This window comes from Etheostoma spectabile, chromosome 1, assembly GCF_008692095.1.
Source record: "Etheostoma spectabile isolate EspeVRDwgs_2016 chromosome 1, UIUC_Espe_1.0, whole genome shotgun sequence".
In the NCBI taxonomy this organism is placed as follows: Eukaryota; Metazoa; Chordata; class Actinopteri; order Perciformes; family Percidae; genus Etheostoma; species Etheostoma spectabile.
Genome location: NC_045733.1, coordinates 2407176 through 2424337, shown reverse-complemented (window position 1 = coordinate 2424337; position 17162 = coordinate 2407176). Strand labels below are relative to the sequence as shown.

The 17162-nt window shown below is 39.9% G+C and overlaps 1 protein-coding gene across 1 annotated transcript; it reads left to right on the top strand.

Annotated features, from left to right (window-relative positions):
• Window positions 1–10694: 10694 nt before the first annotated feature.
• On the top strand, window positions 10695–16257 carry cgref1 (cell growth regulator with EF-hand domain 1). Its single transcript, XM_032515803.1, has 7 exons — window positions 10695–10953; window positions 12168–12273; window positions 12612–12686; window positions 13961–14034; window positions 14384–14508; window positions 15273–15374; window positions 15924–16257. Exons 1-7 carry the CDS (start codon window positions 10944–10946, stop codon window positions 16212–16214), a joined length of 783 nt encoding a protein of 260 aa, XP_032371694.1. The 5' UTR covers window positions 10695–10943; the 3' UTR covers window positions 16215–16257.
• Window positions 16258–17162: the final 905 nt, after the last annotated feature.

Sequence of the window (17162 nt, the reverse complement as noted above, 5' to 3'; positions counted from 1 at the left end):
GGGATAACCCCGAGAGGGGTGGAGAGAGGAGGGAACAGGGAGGGTGGAGGAGCGGGACACAGGGAGGTGGTTCCCAAACCGAGAGGGAGGTCATTTTACAGAGTTCCAGTCCCCATCTACATATGTTGTGACTTTAATGCATGTTATGTCACTAGAGGTAATTGACTATTTGAGTGATAATTTGGCCATGCACACGCGATATAACGCCACACCAGAGAACAACACAGAGGAGGCTACAGGGGGTTCACTGTACTGTTCACTGTTAGTCTTATAGTGACAGTTTAGACCTTCCTAGTTTCCAACCTTTTTGGCCTGTGAAACCTAATAATGAGCCAGTGTCTTGACCCATGGTCACAAATTGCACATGTTGCTCAAGGTGTGAACAGCTCCAACAAAAAAGATGTATTTTAGAACTTGTTGGAGGTCTGAAGAGGTCCACCTATAAAAATTGTAGAACAGTTTTTACAGAGAAGACAGGAAGGAATGTGAGAAGGGATTGAAATAGGTGGTTACCCACTGAGGTGATCAAATATGCCAAAATCAGATGGTCATGTTACCTAAATTTAATTGGAGATTATAAATAAAAGCTTGCTGTCTTAAAATAAGTTTCAACACTGACAAGGGGGCTGGAGAATCTGCAGGCAACCACTTGGCCTTCACCCTCTGATTGAAACCAAAGTTGTCAACTTACCAATGTAAAGATTGCAGAAGGCTGTGTGTGTTGGTGATCAAAACAATCAAGTGGTTGAATCACTCTCTGCTGTTCAGACTAATGAAGGTCCTGGAGATGTAGAGCCAGAATTGAAATGAGGGTCTACACGGTCTTCAATAGTAGAATATAGTGTTTGTATAAATACTTACAGTGTAATTCCCCTCCATGCCTCATTATCCATCTCTCATGCTCCACTGGTCTCGCTCTCTTTCTTTTTCTTTCCATCCCTCTTCCCTCCCTCTGTCTCTTGGCCCCTGATGAGAAAGTAATAGGAGTTGAAATGTTCATGTTTCCACCTCATGACTCCAACAGCTAAACATTAATTACACGCCTATTTATACTGCTAAAGATAGACACAGTGCGTGTCTGACTGGGTGTGTGGAGGTAGTTGGTGTATTTGTGTGTAAGTTGCATGGTAAGTAACAAGTTGTTTTGTATATAAGTGTGTGTGTGTGTGTGTATGTGTGTGTGTGTGTGTGTGTGTGTGTGTGTGTGTGAGTGTGTGTGTGTGTGTGTGTGTGTGTGTGTGGTGTGTGTGTGTGGTGTGTGTGGTGTGTGTGTGTGTGTGTGTGTGTGTGGTTTTAGAGAGAGAGCACAATAAGAACTATGGTCTTGCCTCACCTGATGCTTAGTGTAGGTAAACATACAGACCAGATTTGTCCTGCTCTCTTACATTGTGCAGAATCTGCAGATCAGTAAAGCCTGAACATTGTATTATATATTATATTGTAGTGGGTATCATATTAAAGTAGGTTTTTCCACAGTACTGTAAAACAGTAACAGTAACAAACATAAGGCTGGTGAGCTATCACCCTTTTATAACCTTCTTTTATTTAGGGAAGGGTCTTTAAGATGAAGCCTCTTTCTTGCCCAAAGTTGCACACATTCACACCTAGAAGCAGCACATTACAACCACAGTCTACTCTGCTGGCTTGGACTAAGCAGCTCCATTGGAGTGGTTGGGGTCAAGGGCCTTGCTCAATGGGAACCAGGGTGGGGCAGGTGCAGCTCTTTCACTTTCCCCACCCAGATTAATCCTGTCGGTCTGGGTTACCTCCTGGCACCTCCTGTTCACAGGCCAGGCCACAACTAGCCAGAGAGTTACAGTGAATTTGGTGGTTAGTTTCGTACTCAACTGAACAGCTTGGACGAGCAACAAACAGATCAATTCACTGGACTGAGGACAGTCTGAACATCAGGTTGTGTGACTTAGTGTTGTGTAGTGCATTTGAAGAGTGACGTGGCCACATTGCTTACATTAAAGTGAACAAAGCGCAGTCAATGTCTACAACTGAACGAAGTGATTCTAATCAGCTAAGTGTTTCGTGCTGATTTAAACCAATATGGCTAGTCGTATATTTGGACTGATGCTGACATGCTTCTTGTTCCATCTTCCCCCTCTTTAGCCTCATGGTGTGTTCCAGTAGTAGTTTAACAAGTGCTTGTTGACTTCCTGTCAGACTACAGCTTGTCATGTAATCCATTGCAATAAACATCAAGTAAGTGGACATCACCTTGAGATGATCAATGATGGCACGTTACCCAGAATTCATTGTGATCTTTATTACATCCTAAGCACAACAGAACAGAAAATCAAGCAATAAGTGCAAACAAACACAAATATGTTATTAATCAGATTAACTGTACAATAACATAGTTAAAGGGAAACACTGAATGCAATACCAATGGTCATGCCTTACCTGTCTGCTCAGCTGTTCTTTATTCATACATTGGCCCGCTAGTTTACGCAAAGAACAGGTTTCACAACCGCTTTGCCATTGTTTATCAACTTCTAATTTATTTCATGCGCAGGCTGTTTACAATGTGTCCATTTCCTGCATTTCTCTCTCTTTTTGCGGCTCAGTCAAAACAGTAAACTTCTAAATGTAGATCTCATGTCCTGATACTCTTCTCTCATGTGAACTCACTGGCTGAATTTGTACATTGTAACATACTTTTAGTCTTTAGATTGTCTAATTAAAATTACTTTAGTACCATTTCAAACTAATCCAGTTTGAGCACATTTCCATATTTTGTATTCATCTACTTCACACAGGGTGGTCCTCTGACATAAAAAAAACCTGATGACTAACGCTGGACAGAAATATTATTTCAGTTGTGTTTTACGTGCCTGTGTGTCTGTACATCTCTGTATCTCAAGCTGGAGCTTATTTAGAAATTTGATTGCTTAATACACTCAGTCTGGTCTGTGATGATCAGTAATGCTGATACTTAGTCACAGTCAATTTACACAGCAGTGCCCAAATATAGAAGTCTCATTTCAGCTTATTTTCCATAATTTGTTATCAGAGTTATGCAGTCTTCCTGAAGGGTAAAACAAATACAATTGTTCTGCTGCTATGGAATGAAACCTTGTTTCAATACAATTTAATTTAACAATTTGTGCTCCACTGAAAACAAGACAGCGTAAGGAGGTTTATTTTAGTTTTACAATTATATGGATCATGAACCTGAGGTATCGTGTAGACCTTTAATTATGAAATGAAGAAAGATAAACAACAGCTGACTTATGCCTTCATGCAACAGTGGCGATTTTTAATTGTCTGCAGCTGTATATTCATTTATCAGGCATTGCTGTCTCATTCATACAGAAACAGACAGCACTCTATATTTACCCAGAATACCCAAAAATACCTCTTAATTTAATTAGAAGAGTTGACTTATAACTTCCAGTCATTAAATTGAATGTGATTCATAGTTCATATTTTCATAGACTGAGAATCCTTTTATATATAGATGTACTGTAAGTTCAGGTAGAGCGTTGACACGTGAGCTCCTCTTATGTGCTCATAACGTAAAAATCAAAAATTAAATTTAGTTTTATAATAATTTTTTAACCTAAAAATTGAGTGTATAGGCAAAGCAGAAAAAGGCTGAGGGATACTGAGGGAAATTATCTGTTGGTGACTTTGTATGTGTGTGTGTGTGTGTGTGTGTGTGTGTGTGTGTGTGTGTGTGTGTGTGTGTGTGTGCATGTGCATATGTGTGTTTGTGTTTGTCTGTGTGTGTGTATGTGTGTGGGTGTGTGTGTGTGTGTGTGTGTGTGTGTGTGGTGTGCGTGTGCATACGTGTGTGCTTGGGTTTGTGTGTGCAAACATTCACAAACACAGTACATTTGTGAACATATATACAACACATGCAGTAAATGTATACGTACAGTAGGTGTATTTGGGCAGCAGAGTTGCTCCTCGTTTGGGTTATTGGTCCTGACAGAGTGGTGCCCCCTCTGATGCCTGTGGAGAAATGACCCTGGGTCCTCATGACCTGGCTGGACACATGCAATTAGACATCCGTGAATGGAACTGCCCTCCCTCTGTGGTGTGCTTTGTGTGTGTGTGTGTGTGTGTGTAAAAACTTTGGCTCATAGTATGTGTGCGAAGCCACTGTAACAGAATTAGTGTTTCCTCTGGTTTTCCAGTTGTAATGACCCCAGAGGAATTAGCTTGTGGAATGTGACAGCAACTATTTCATAGTATGTAACTGTGTGTGTGTGTGTGTGTGTGTGTGTGTGTGTGTGTGTGTGTTTTTGTTGCAAAACCTTTGGCTCATCATAGTGTGTATGTGAAGCCACTATAACATAATTAGTGTTTCCTCTGGTTTTCCAGTTGTAATGACCCCAGAGGAATTAGCTTGTGGAATGTGACAGCAACTATTTCAAACAAAATCCTAGTATATAACTCTGTGTGTGTGTGTGTGTGTGTGTGTGTGTGTGTGTGTGTGTGTGTGTGTGTGTGTGTGTTTGTGTGTGTGTGGACGTTGACGTTGCAAAACCTTTGGCTCATAGGACACATACACTTTGCTCAACAAACAATATTTTGTGTGTGGTTGTGTGTGTGTTTTGTTTTCTGTATCTGTCTAACAAACATCTGTCACTTCCCACATTACATGTACAAAGCGTGAGTGACACACCACTACTTTCTTCTGTTTAGCAGGTTAGTGTTGACTGATTACTGTAACACGACTTACAACGCGACAAGCTTTAGCTCCAAGAAGTAAAAACAGACTCACTGATGTTCTTAAAATATTTCCAGATCCAACGCTTGGAGTTGTGGCCTCAGATGTGTCGATGAAGTGACAGTGGCTGTTGGTGTTATAACGGGAGGCCCATGCACTGGATATCAATGTTAAGAGGACATGTATACATTAGCAACAATGACAATGTTAATATTGCCATCATTACGATAAGCGTCTGTTGATATTATATTGGGGACCAGGGTTAAAAATAGCTTGCGCAGTTTTGACTGTTGGGGCCAGGAAATAGTGGAACCTAATCCTTGTTACATAACTGAATGGAGGGCTTCTGTCTGGGACCTGTGTGTGTGTGTGTGTGTGTGTTGGGGGGGGCGTGAATGCACTTGGGCTATGCTAAAGACAAACAGAGGCATGCATTTGCGTGACATGGTGCTGGGAAGCCGGGATTGTCATTGGGAAACACCATTTGTAGTAACCACTGGTGATTTTGTAAAATTTTTGAATTTTAGGGAACGTACACCCGACAATATTTTACATCTTCCTGCTGCTTTTGTGGTGTTGTTGCCTGGTCTGTGTACAATACATACTGAGGTAATCGAGCATCTCCCCCAACTGGTCTCATAGGATGCAGACTCTCTAGCAGTGAAAAGCTATAAATTATGAGAAGCCGTCTAGGCCCAAATTGTATTATTGACTTGCGTATTGAGTATGCATGTACTGTATGTGCTTAGAATGCATGTATGTGCAAGTGTTTAGTACCAGTATATACAGTATGTACGTGCAAGTCATAACTCATCAATATCACAGGTAATGTTCTCCCTGGCCAATACTGTACACATACTGTGTAGGTAGGAATTAAGTTCCCCATCTCATTCACATAATATACTTTCTGTTTACAGTAATCCAGCCTCCCTCATTGTTAGACCATGGTCAACCAAAGTGGCCCGTATCTCATCAAAGATTAGAGCTTTCCTTGCTCTTGCTATTGCTTGTCCTCTTCCTAGTTGTCCTCCTCTGTCTTTCACTCCATTTACTATCCCTCTCTCATCCGTTGGCATCCATTGCTTCAAAATAGAAGAGCTCACCTGTAGCCCTATGATTGCTAAAGCTCTGATTGCTAGTTGAACAATTGTGAAACATATATTTGTCCAAGTGAGGAGTCAGGGTGGATAGTAGACATCTGTTGTCTGAAACGTTACTGTCAAAAGGCAGTGCTCTACCTGTGACAATACAAAACTATTGACATGCTTTTAAAATGTATACATTTTTTACCTTCTGTTAATAAAATTATGGTTTCTCTTCATCTATTCCTGTTGCTACTCTTACAACTGTATTTGTTTACCCCAGATGTAAGTCATAGTTCTCCCTTTTACCCTTATTTCCCCTCTGCTTCTCTCTCCATCCTTTCTTTCTCTCTATCTTCATCCAGGTGAGTTTGTATTTTTTTGTGGTTTTCTAAACATTGAAACATGCCTCACTAAGAAAAGAAATAACAATTGTTAATGAAATTCAATTTGAAGAGTTTGAGTGGTGAGAGAACAGAAGAGAGCAGTCAAGTGTTATAATAAGTCAAAGACAAGGAAATGTGAGCAATCAAGAGAGGTGAATGATGGGATGTGAGGACACTGAGGAGGAGAAAGAGGGACAGAAGAGGTCAGATACCTGTGATCTGTCTGGAAGACACAGAACAGAGATAAGTATACTCTGTATAAGTGTGGTGCAATATACAGACTGGTGACACACTCTGGATACACCCACACAGGTGCTTTCACTTATATGAAACTGAAGCAGCCTGCTGTTTTGGATCACAAAAACAGAATGTCACTGTGGACTTATGCCTTTGACAGAATACCAGGATCTGTGACTGGAAGCCACATCATCCCACAGCACCTTCTGACTAATTATGCTAGTTTCTCTGGTGTTTCTATTCAATCAAAGCACAAGCACAGTTGGGGCAGCAGGAGACTTGTGTTAACAATAACACCACATTCTGTGGGGTGTGATCTGTAAGTTGCTGCCTGACGGGGTCTAATTTTCTGCATCATGTTTCCATCTCTCTGTTTGAACACACTCACACACACAAAGACACTCAGCAGCAACTCATGTTAACAATTACAAGGTAATCTCTCTTCCTGTAAGTGAGTGTCGGTAGGATGTTTGTGTACCAACCAGCTGTGAAATAATGAGCCACAACAGTGCTAAGCCATGCAGTAAGTCACGCATGGTTTGTGTGTATTTATGTGCTTGTATGACTTGTACCCGGTCCATGTGTGGTTATATATATTGCACCTGGTTCCCATTAACAGATATGAGTCTCAGAATTATCAGTGGAAGGCCAAACACAAGTGTGTTTTTGTTTGTGTCGGAAGGCTTCTTTCCCCTCTATGCATGTGTGAGGTCCTTGCTCCTATTACTTCAGAAAAAAGTAACTTTTAAATGCAAAATGGATACATCTACAAAGAAATACTGTATAAGAAAGTCTAACATAACATCAAATAATGCCAGAAAACTGTTATAATGTCAACTGAAGTGAGGCGGTAAAGACTGGTCTGAACCTCCACTGCTGAGGAGTTAACACTGTGACTAGTTTAAGACTGGTTAAGACTGGTTTGTTGGTACAACATTTTTCCCTTTAAATACTGATAATTCAAAATCTTAACAACTTTTAATTCTTACTCTCTCTAAAAAATATAAGTTGGTAGTGTAATGTGGTCTTGCTCTCCAACATGCACTCAAATACTTAGGACCAATGTTGAATTGCTGGAACTCAAATGCATGCAACTGAATACTTTGAGACAATGATTCAAATGGACTTCAGGGGCACTTTTGACCTCAGTCAGTAGATACCACATTGTAAAAAAGAAAATACTGGCCACTAAACTGGCTGAGGTTTCACAGTAATGTGAGTTGATGGGAGGAGCTTGTTAGTAGAGATACTGTCCTTCAACACACGACGCAAGCATTAAAAAGATGCATTCCTCCCTTGGGATCAACAAATATGCTAAAATTATGAGCTCAGGAATGACACTGGTATGATGTTTGAACCAACCTTCTGTCACGCTCAACCTATAAAGATTAGTGTGTGTGTGTGTGTGTGTGTGTGTGTGTGTGTGTGTGTGGTGTGTGTGTGTGTGTGTGTGTGTGTGTGTGTGTGCGTGTGTGTGTGTGCGTGTGTGCGTGTGTGCGTGCGTGCGTTTAGTTCAATGGGTACTGGTAATAGTCCAATCCTCTGGTTGAGTAAACTGCAACTCAATCACATCTGTACAAACACACACACATGTACACGCGTGCGCGCACACACACACACACACAGATTGCATTGTGAACAAATTAATTGTTATTCCAAACTATGTGATGTCATTGATGTCAATGTATTCCACTGATCCAGACTGGTACATACCAAAGACTTTCATACTTTTTGGGTTGTTTATCTGACCTGGTTTGTGTGTGTGTGTGTGTGTGTGTGTGTGTGTGTGTGTGTGTGACACACAGACATGACAGGTAAAAGGCAGATGAGAGGTGGTGAGAGAAGGATGAAGGAATGAAATCTCAATGAAAGAGTGGAATGGGACAGAAGGATTTATTACTAAGGATGTTTTAACAGTATGGATGTAATGTTATCTCTGAGTTTGAGATCTAAAAGAGTCAATAGCATAATGACTTTTATTTTGAGGCATACAATCTGGGTTTCATTTGGATGTGGAGTTCCTTAGTTTTAACTTACATTAAGATGAGAGAACCAAGAATGTAATCTGTGTAGAAACAGGCCTTCTTTGCAGTGACTTAATTGATGACGCAAAGCATAATGAGTATTTTTGTACTTGAGTTCATTTTTTTGAATTGTATGCCAGAAAATGTAGCCACAACAGCAAATAACAATTCATGCAAACATCCATTGATTTAACACTGAAACAAAGATGTTCCATTCAATGTGCCTTCAGTCTTAAATGCTAAGAACCTCATAGATTCAATAACTAGCGCAATAAATCAGTCACAGAAGGATCTATCTGCCTCCTAGTGGCTGTTTAGAGGCACAGTGATGTCTGCCGAAGACACTGAACTCTGCTGAACTTTCTATGACACTGCACATTTTAGAACCCAGTCAAAATATTATCCTGGCATGTTTATAGAATCCCTATATGAAACTCCATGACAATATTTTCTTTTGAGATACACATTTGTTAAAATGCAGATTAGTTTGAAGAAGTTGAGATGAGAACAGAAAAATCAAACTGTCAAAACCCATTTGCAGGATTGAAAAAATAGTAAATATGTTTATCTTCTTGTCTCTAGATATCCCAATCTTTAATAAGAACCTGAATTTTCTGCTGTGTACAGTACGTGTTTTGGAGACAGCAGCACTGGTGTGTTCAAGAAAAATGTTCCCTTTGGGGCCAATGAAAAGAACTGAAATTTGTCAAATAAACATTCATCAGTGCTATGTGATTTACAGAAGACAGATAACACCCTGGAGAGCCAGTGGAAGATTACAGCTGTGATGATACTGGGTAACTCACCTTGACCCGTCTATTTGTCTTTGTATGTGTGAGTTTGTGTTTTTACACTGGCACAATTTTATGTTATTCACAATATTATGAACATGTTTCTGTAATTGAGATATTATAATTTAATTGATGAACCATGAAGTTATTAAAACCTGTCACAAATGTCTCATCCAAGCAGCAACTTCGATGCCTGAAAAGTAGCAAATGCGAAACTGCCTTAAACTTTCTATCTAATTTCCAGCAGGGGGCGACTCTTCTGGTTGCAAAAAGAAGTAAGTTTCTATAAAAGTCTATGGTAAAATTACCCGACTTCTGCCTTGATTTTTTGTACCTTAATATGCATTATCAGGAAGAGAGGACCATGAAGTGCGTTTGTCCGTTGGGTGGAGAGGATGGTGAGGTTGTTGTGTTTTTAGCGGTTCCTACCGTAACTCCGTAACTCCGTAACTCCGTAACTCCGTAACTAGGAAGTGTGTCGCCAGTTGGGTACAAAGCGCCACGTGAGCACAGGCTTTTATGTCTATAATATAGCCAGCATGTAACGTTAGCTACTCTGCTGTGCTGTGACGTAATGTCAGGCTATGTGAGACAAGCGTCTAGCAACGTTGTTGTGGATGCTGTGGTCTCAGCATGGCATCCTCCGAGAACTTTGAGTCTGGGGAGGAGGGGGTGGGGGAGATGACTCTCTCCAGTATTTTAAATTTGTACTACAGTAACTGCAGTATTTTAAACACTAGCTGTCAGTATTACATATCACACCATTAAAGGTGCCCATCACACATATTTTAGTACCTTGTTGGTAATGTCTGAAGTTCTACCATGGACTCTGTAACGTTTTTTTGTGGAAAAAATGTCTTGGTTACCTTCTAGCGTGGTAGAGAAAGCCTGCAGAAAGACAGTTCTCGTTAATATTCAATGTGCTAAGCTGCTTGACTCTGATTGACTAACAGCTAGCCATTAAGAGCATGGTTTTCATTATCTTTACCTAACGCAACTGGGCGAGCTCATGAATAGTAATGAGCTCAGGCAACATGACGTCAAACTGATCATTTTGTAATTGGCCTGATTTCTCTGCTTATTTCATTTCAGTGACTAGAGCTGACAGAGGAGGTAGCAGTTAAAGCATAAAAAAAATATGGACCTAACATATGAATTGATACAAAGTTAATTAAGAATATTAGCTTCACAAAACAATCTCTGTATTTCTCAAAATGCATGCCACACAAAACCGTTTTTCCTTGCTTTTTTTGCACACACAACCCTACACTGCACTACAACTGAAATCATGAACCTTGAAACTGTGGCTTACTGTAATAATAATAATAATAATAATAATAATAATAATAATAATAATAATAATATAAAACACCTTTAAACATAGTAATGGAGGTGTCCCCCGTAGAGACTGAATATGAAGCCTCCCACTGTGAGCACATTATAAAGCTCCTCCCGCACTACCGGAATCTGTCAGTAGGTGAGGACGTGGCACGAGGTAGCCTGTGCAAACTAACTGACACGACAGTGGCGCTGAACTTCCACGTGGACCCGGTCATTGACCAAAACACTCCGGTCTCCGTGACAGCCGGGGAGCGCGCCTGCCACCGCCGTTGCGCAGTGCAGACTGGGAGGCGCGAGCGAGCAAGGCGGTGCGGGGCAGAGGTGTTATCCAGATGTGAACCTTAAAACGCAAACCTGCCCGATTTAAAGTTTTTTTTACTGTCCACACATCAACTATGCAGACAGGTAGGTTCATTATCTCTGAGTAGAGATCTAGAGTATTTAACCAGCTGCTAAACTCAATGATAGTTTAGTATGCAGATACTTCAGTTCACATAGACTAGCCTACCTATTTAATGTCTAACGTTACATCTTAATAAATGCGTAGTCAGTTGGCTAAACAAAGCGACTCTCGCACGCCACAACTAGCCATCCTTTCATTTATTGTTGTTCTAATATAGGACTGTATTGTAAAAGCAGGAAGACCATTTAAGTTTATCAGAAGCCATCTGTGTTTAGAATACATACGTGCTCCTGTCCATGCTGTAACAACGCTGCAGTGAGAAGCCTCGGTGTTAGCATCGCTGCTACACGCGGGAAAGCTGCAGTAACGTTAGCTTACGTTAGTTTTTTGTGTTCTGTGTAATGGGGATAATAATAAGGAGTCAGTTGAGGTGGTTCGGGCATCCGGTAAGGATGCCTCCTGGGCGCCTCCCTAGGGAGGTGTTCCAGGCACGTCCAGCTGGGAGGAGGCCTCGGGGAAGACCCAGGACTAGGTGGAGAGATTATATCTCCAACCTGGCCTGGGAACGCCTCGGGATCCCCCAGTCGGAGCTGGTTGATGTGGCTCGGGAAAGGGAAGTTTGGGGTCCCCTACTGGAGCTGCTGCCCCCGCGACCCGATTTACCGGATAAACTGACAAAGATGGATGTATGTATGGATGTGGATAATAAAGCAACGAACCTGACACACAGCCAGTATTCCAATATGTATGAAACATATGAATGTAACATTTTAGACACATATCATATTCACTGACTGAGCTAAATAGATGTAGAGGTTTTTATTGATTTTGCCATAATGGGCCATAAGGTTGACTCCAACGTATTATAACGTTAAAGGCTACAGGATTGCAGCAGCAGTTATATTTACATAATGCTTGTTTTCTGTTTGTAGGGAACAGGTGTTACAGGTAAATAGACTATTTGACACAGCTAATAACACAAATGACTACCAGGTTATGTCATCCATCTTCGTCCGCGTATCGGGTCGCGGGTGGAGCAGCTCCAGCAAGGGACCCCAAACTTCCACAAACTATAATAAAATAATATATATATATATATAATTTTATTATTTACCAACCATCAAAAGATATTGGGCACATACATTCATGATGGCATCCTATCACAGAATTCTGTGCAGATGTGATGTGAGGTTACAATATGGTTGTTTGCTTGTAGGTGTGCTCATGGAGTCTCACCTGGGCAGGTTGGTCCCATGTGTCCTGTCCCTGTACCTGTTTATACACTTGTGCCAGGCTGCACCAGGTCTACCCGGGACACAAAGGTAACTCCACCTCCCTACTCCCAAGTTTCACTCTCTCTCTCTCTTCTTTTTCATACATACCAAGACATTTTAAAGTTTTTCAAGTAAAGATGCTGCAAGCTTTATTTTGGTTATAACTGAAATCTTGTACAATGAAAATGTGATTTCAGAATGGATTTACATATAACATTGGGTAATTGAAGCCAACCTTTTGCAAAACATGGCAAAGGAAGGATACAGTTCTGTTTTTATTGCCAGCAAAAAACTTTTAAACATTGTTTCACCACTGTTATATTCGCTCATTAGAACGAAAAGAAATATATTCTTTTTTCATTTCCATCCTCATTTGTATCTTTTAGGGAGGAATCAGTCAATGTCCACCCCGCTGCAGTAGCGCTAGCCAATCCTTTCGGCACCAGAGATGATGACCACAGGTGATGAACACATAATTACAATGTGCTGCTGTTACACATGCAGCTCATTTTAAACTGTATATTGGCTCTTAATTGGATTGATGTAGTTTCTAAGTCTGTCTTTTACCACACTCAATGCAGCATAACATTCTAATCCTTTTCTCAGACAATGATAAAATATGTAAAACATAGAATAAAGGTATTTACTGTCATGCATTTTTTAAAACTACCCTATGACCTTATGTACTGGTCCAGATGTGTTTAACCTGCAGTCCATTTTAGTGGACTAAACAGCTGCTGTCTGGTCACTGTGGACTTTGGCTGCGGTGCTGGGCTAATGATGTGGCTTGCACCATAAACCGATTACAGGTGCAATAACACTGTTTTATGTTGCAATTATGACATTTTTTTTTTGGAGAGAGTGAAATAGACAATCCTTACCTCACACATATTGCAGTTACAATGGCTCACCCTTGGGATCTCAGCTCACATCTTTGTTAACTGTACAGTAGTGTGAACTGGCCCATAATTAAACCCAGTTTTTATTTAATTCGGGGAACAACATGAGAGACATAACCACTTTGTGGACATAACCACTTTGTGGGCTGCAGCTTCTTTCCCCTGGCTGATAAGATAAATGGATGAGTACAATACTCTATCATTGTGTAAGCTTAAGTATACTGAGTGTATGATGACCACAAACATGTTAGTCATGATAACCCTGATATAAACATGAGTGTTTTAGTGGTCTAAAATAGCACATATACAATAATAACACAAGACAACCAAGCAGTTTACAGGTTCACTAAGTCAAGGTTGTCTTCTTTCCATCTGCTTTATGTAAGATGTGATATGTTCCAGTTTTTCAAAACAATTAAGCAAACTGGAAAATCAGCAAATACAGGGATAAGCTGCTTTCTTTGAAAATGTTGTTTTTTGATGAGGCAGTACCTCTTCCTGGAGTCTTGTGTTAAGACTTGTTGTGGGTAACCACAAATCCTGCACTCTTGTGGATATAAATAATACAGAATCACTGCTGGACTAGTTTGGGTTACCGGATCTCTATTCTGCTTAGATAGCAAAGGGAGATTTACAACAACAAAAAAAGATACTTTGAGCCTAGTTTTGTCTTCCTTTTTAGCTTCCCAGAGTCTGATTGTAGCGGCAAGCAAGGAGTCGCAAAAATATGACTAAGTTGCTCCAGGGTTAAACAAATCTGAACCCTCTGTGTTAATTTTTGGCTCTAATTGTTTTACTGATAAATTGATATCTTCTCTGTGCCGTGTATTCCACAGATTGCTAAAAAGTTACATCCAATCCAGTCTGAAGGAGGGCCAAGGAGGACCAGAAATTAGCACCTGGGAGCAAGGTAGACATCTCCACCTACTGGTGTAACGCATAAGTTCTGACACAAGCTGTCCCTTTGATCATCATTGGCAAATACATACTCTAATTAAACAGACAGCTGTTTACTGAAATGTTGAACAATGTCTCAGGTTCTAATAAAGTAATTGTCTATGACTTTGGCATGATAAATCTAAATTCTTGATTCCCCTTAGTGTCCCAAACCCTCAGTTTTTACTGGAGCTTTACTGCCATTGTGTTTGTGTGTACACAGCACAGGAGTTTTATTCTGTACAGTCCCTGCAGGTATTCTACAGTAGTATATCAAATGTATTTGGGATTAAACATGTCAGTCTTCTCCTGCTTTTTGTCAGAGGTGTTCTTCCTGTTTCGTCTTTATGATTACGATCGCAGTGGGCTCCTGGATGGCTTGGAGATGATGAAGCTAATTTCAGAGTACAACTCCCATCATACCCCTGGAACACAGGCCAATGAACCGGTAAGGAGGAGTGGCAGTCTACTTGTACATATCTAGTCTAGCATTGCCAAACCTAGCTCCACTGCGCTATGGATTAAGCTCTGGTGACACCACTGAAACCTTCTAGGACAGGAGAATAAACGCTCTTCAACCAATCACAATCATCTTGGCTGAACTAAGGTCTGGACGCAACAAAGATGGCTCTGCAAAATAGCCTCGGAAAGAAACTTATTCTGGTGGAACATTTGCACCCCACAAAAAAAAAAAGATACATAAAATATTAAAATATTAACTGTTTGCACAATACAGTAACGTGAGCTATTATAGTAGTTGGATTCATGGCTAAACGTAATTTGCTCTTACCAGTGTACGTGTACTTTGTCCATAGCAATCCCACCAATTGGTCCATAAATGTCCCAGTTAGATACTCAATGCTGTCAACATATTCTTTGTAAATCTTTACAATCATTCCGCAAAAGAAGGCATGCCTTAGTGCACAATCCAAATTTTCTTCAAAGCTTGCCATTTTCAGAATGTAGCTTGCTAGCTCAAAGCTAGTTGTTGTTTCCCGTAGCAAAGGGATGTTAAAAGCAGCAACACAGAGATAGTGGAAGGGAAGGGGGAAAGCCTGACATCCTGTACGTGACGTCAGGGTTTGTCCTGTAAATATATTTCCATTGATCCAGAATAGTACATACCTAACGCTTTTATACTTTTAGGGCTGTTTATCTGACCTGAAGTGTGTGTGTGTGTGTGTGTGTGCGTTTGGTGTTTTCTGAGTCCAGGTGGTGTCTATGGTAGATTTCTTACTCCAGACTCAGGATCTAAACCAGGACGGCCTATTGGCCCCATCCGAGCTGCTGTCTCCTTCATTACCTCACACACAGGTAATGTACATTTACATTTTTCTTACGTCAAGTAATGATTGTCTTTAAACTTCAACAGACAAAATCCAGGGAACTTAATCATAATGTCGTTTGGTCACGCAGATAGTATAGTGATAAAAGAATCTTCACGTGGTCTTCAGGAAATTTACAACTTTTGTATAAATAAATACCATAAAATAAACTTTTTTTATTTTGAACATAAAAGTTTGTTCTTGGCCTTGGAAATAGTAGTTTGACAAAGCCATCCCAACTCAAGGTCCACTCATTGGATTTTTAAATGTATGAAAACAATACAACATACTAATGTATCACATATATTATATAGAAATAAGAAAATAGTAAATGCACTTTGGGTTTGCAATTGTTTTGTTATATTTTGACAGGATACATGATGATAGGATTTGTTTTGATGTTTTACTATCAATCAACATGTAGACAGAGATAGTTTTATATTTTTACATTAATTTTATTTTGGTTTACGGAGCCAAGTTTTATTTTCAGCTTCGTTTGTGGTTAACTGACTGTAGTAATTCACCTTCTCCACCATAGGACTCCAGCAACAACAATGCACCTCACCAGAAGCAGGAAGTGGCAGCAGAGGAGAAGCTGTCCAACCCAAGCACTCACGAGGGAAAGGCAGGCACAGCAGAGCACAGAGAGGAGAATGAGAAGGTGCAGCCTGATGAGGAAGAGCAATCTCAACAGGAAGTAAAGACAGAAGAAGAGGAGCTCATAAATCAAGTAGACGAACAGCATGGACAGCAAATCCCAGAAGCCCCAGCAGCAGAACAGGAACAGGACCACAAAGTGCCTGTTCATCAGGGGCAACCAGAGATGTGAATGTACAAACACACACACACACACACACACACACACACACACACAAGTTAAAAAAAATACCACTAATGATCTTTTTCTTGATTACAATTCTGAGATTCTACTCTCCATTTAATTTGACTGATAAACATGTAGATGGTTGAATAATGATGAAGATGAATATATTGAAAGTATTTCTCTCGCTACAATTTAAACTTTTTCTACAACCAGTTGGTTTTAGCTATGGTATGCAAAGATTCCGAGAGCTGTTAAAGGGACAAAAGTCCTAAAGTCAAAACACAGTATTATTCATATTAATAAAACGGAAGCCATCCTTAACAGGGATTGAATTGTTTTTTTCTGTTCCCAGCTAATTCTATACAAACGTTGTTAATCTAATTTTAAATCATTTGAAAGGTGTAAGATGTGTATTTTATTTGCTTTAATGTATTACATATTCCTTATGTATCTGTGTTTTTCTATGTAAAGTTCCATCTACACAGTGATTGGCCTTATTGTGTCTGACCCACACTAGGATTAGGATTTCCACCTAGTAGTTATGCATTAGGACTGTTATGTAGTTATGTCTTTCACAGACAGCTTAACTTAGCCATGAAATTACATTTAGTCTTCCTTGAGTATTTCCTCAACATTCACAATGACTTAATTCATTTACTAAATAAAATAAGGTTAATCAGAAAAAAAACACATTTATTAAAATGCAGTATCCACTAAGTTTTAATTTCTTTTGAGATACTTGTATTCACTCCAATAATCAGGATTTTAATGTGCCTGAACGAGGTATCATGGAATCACTTCTTCCACCAGTCTTGATATAATATTAGATGTAATGTTTTACTGAATTTGGGTATTATCTGCAAACTTGAAATGTGTTTACAGTATGAAAAGGTTTTGTTGTATTTTTTTGTTTACCTTTTATAACCATTTATGCATTCATACAGCTGGAGAAAA

Coding starts and splice junctions, on each gene's coding strand:
- cgref1 (XM_032515803.1), top strand. Junction 12,274..12,611: donor GGTCTACCCGGGACACAAAG/GTAACTCCACCT, acceptor TGTATCTTTTAG/GGAGGAATCAGTCAATGTCC. Junction 12,687..13,960: donor ACCAGAGATGATGACCACAG/GTGATGAACACA, acceptor TGTATTCCACAG/ATTGCTAAAAAGTTACATCC.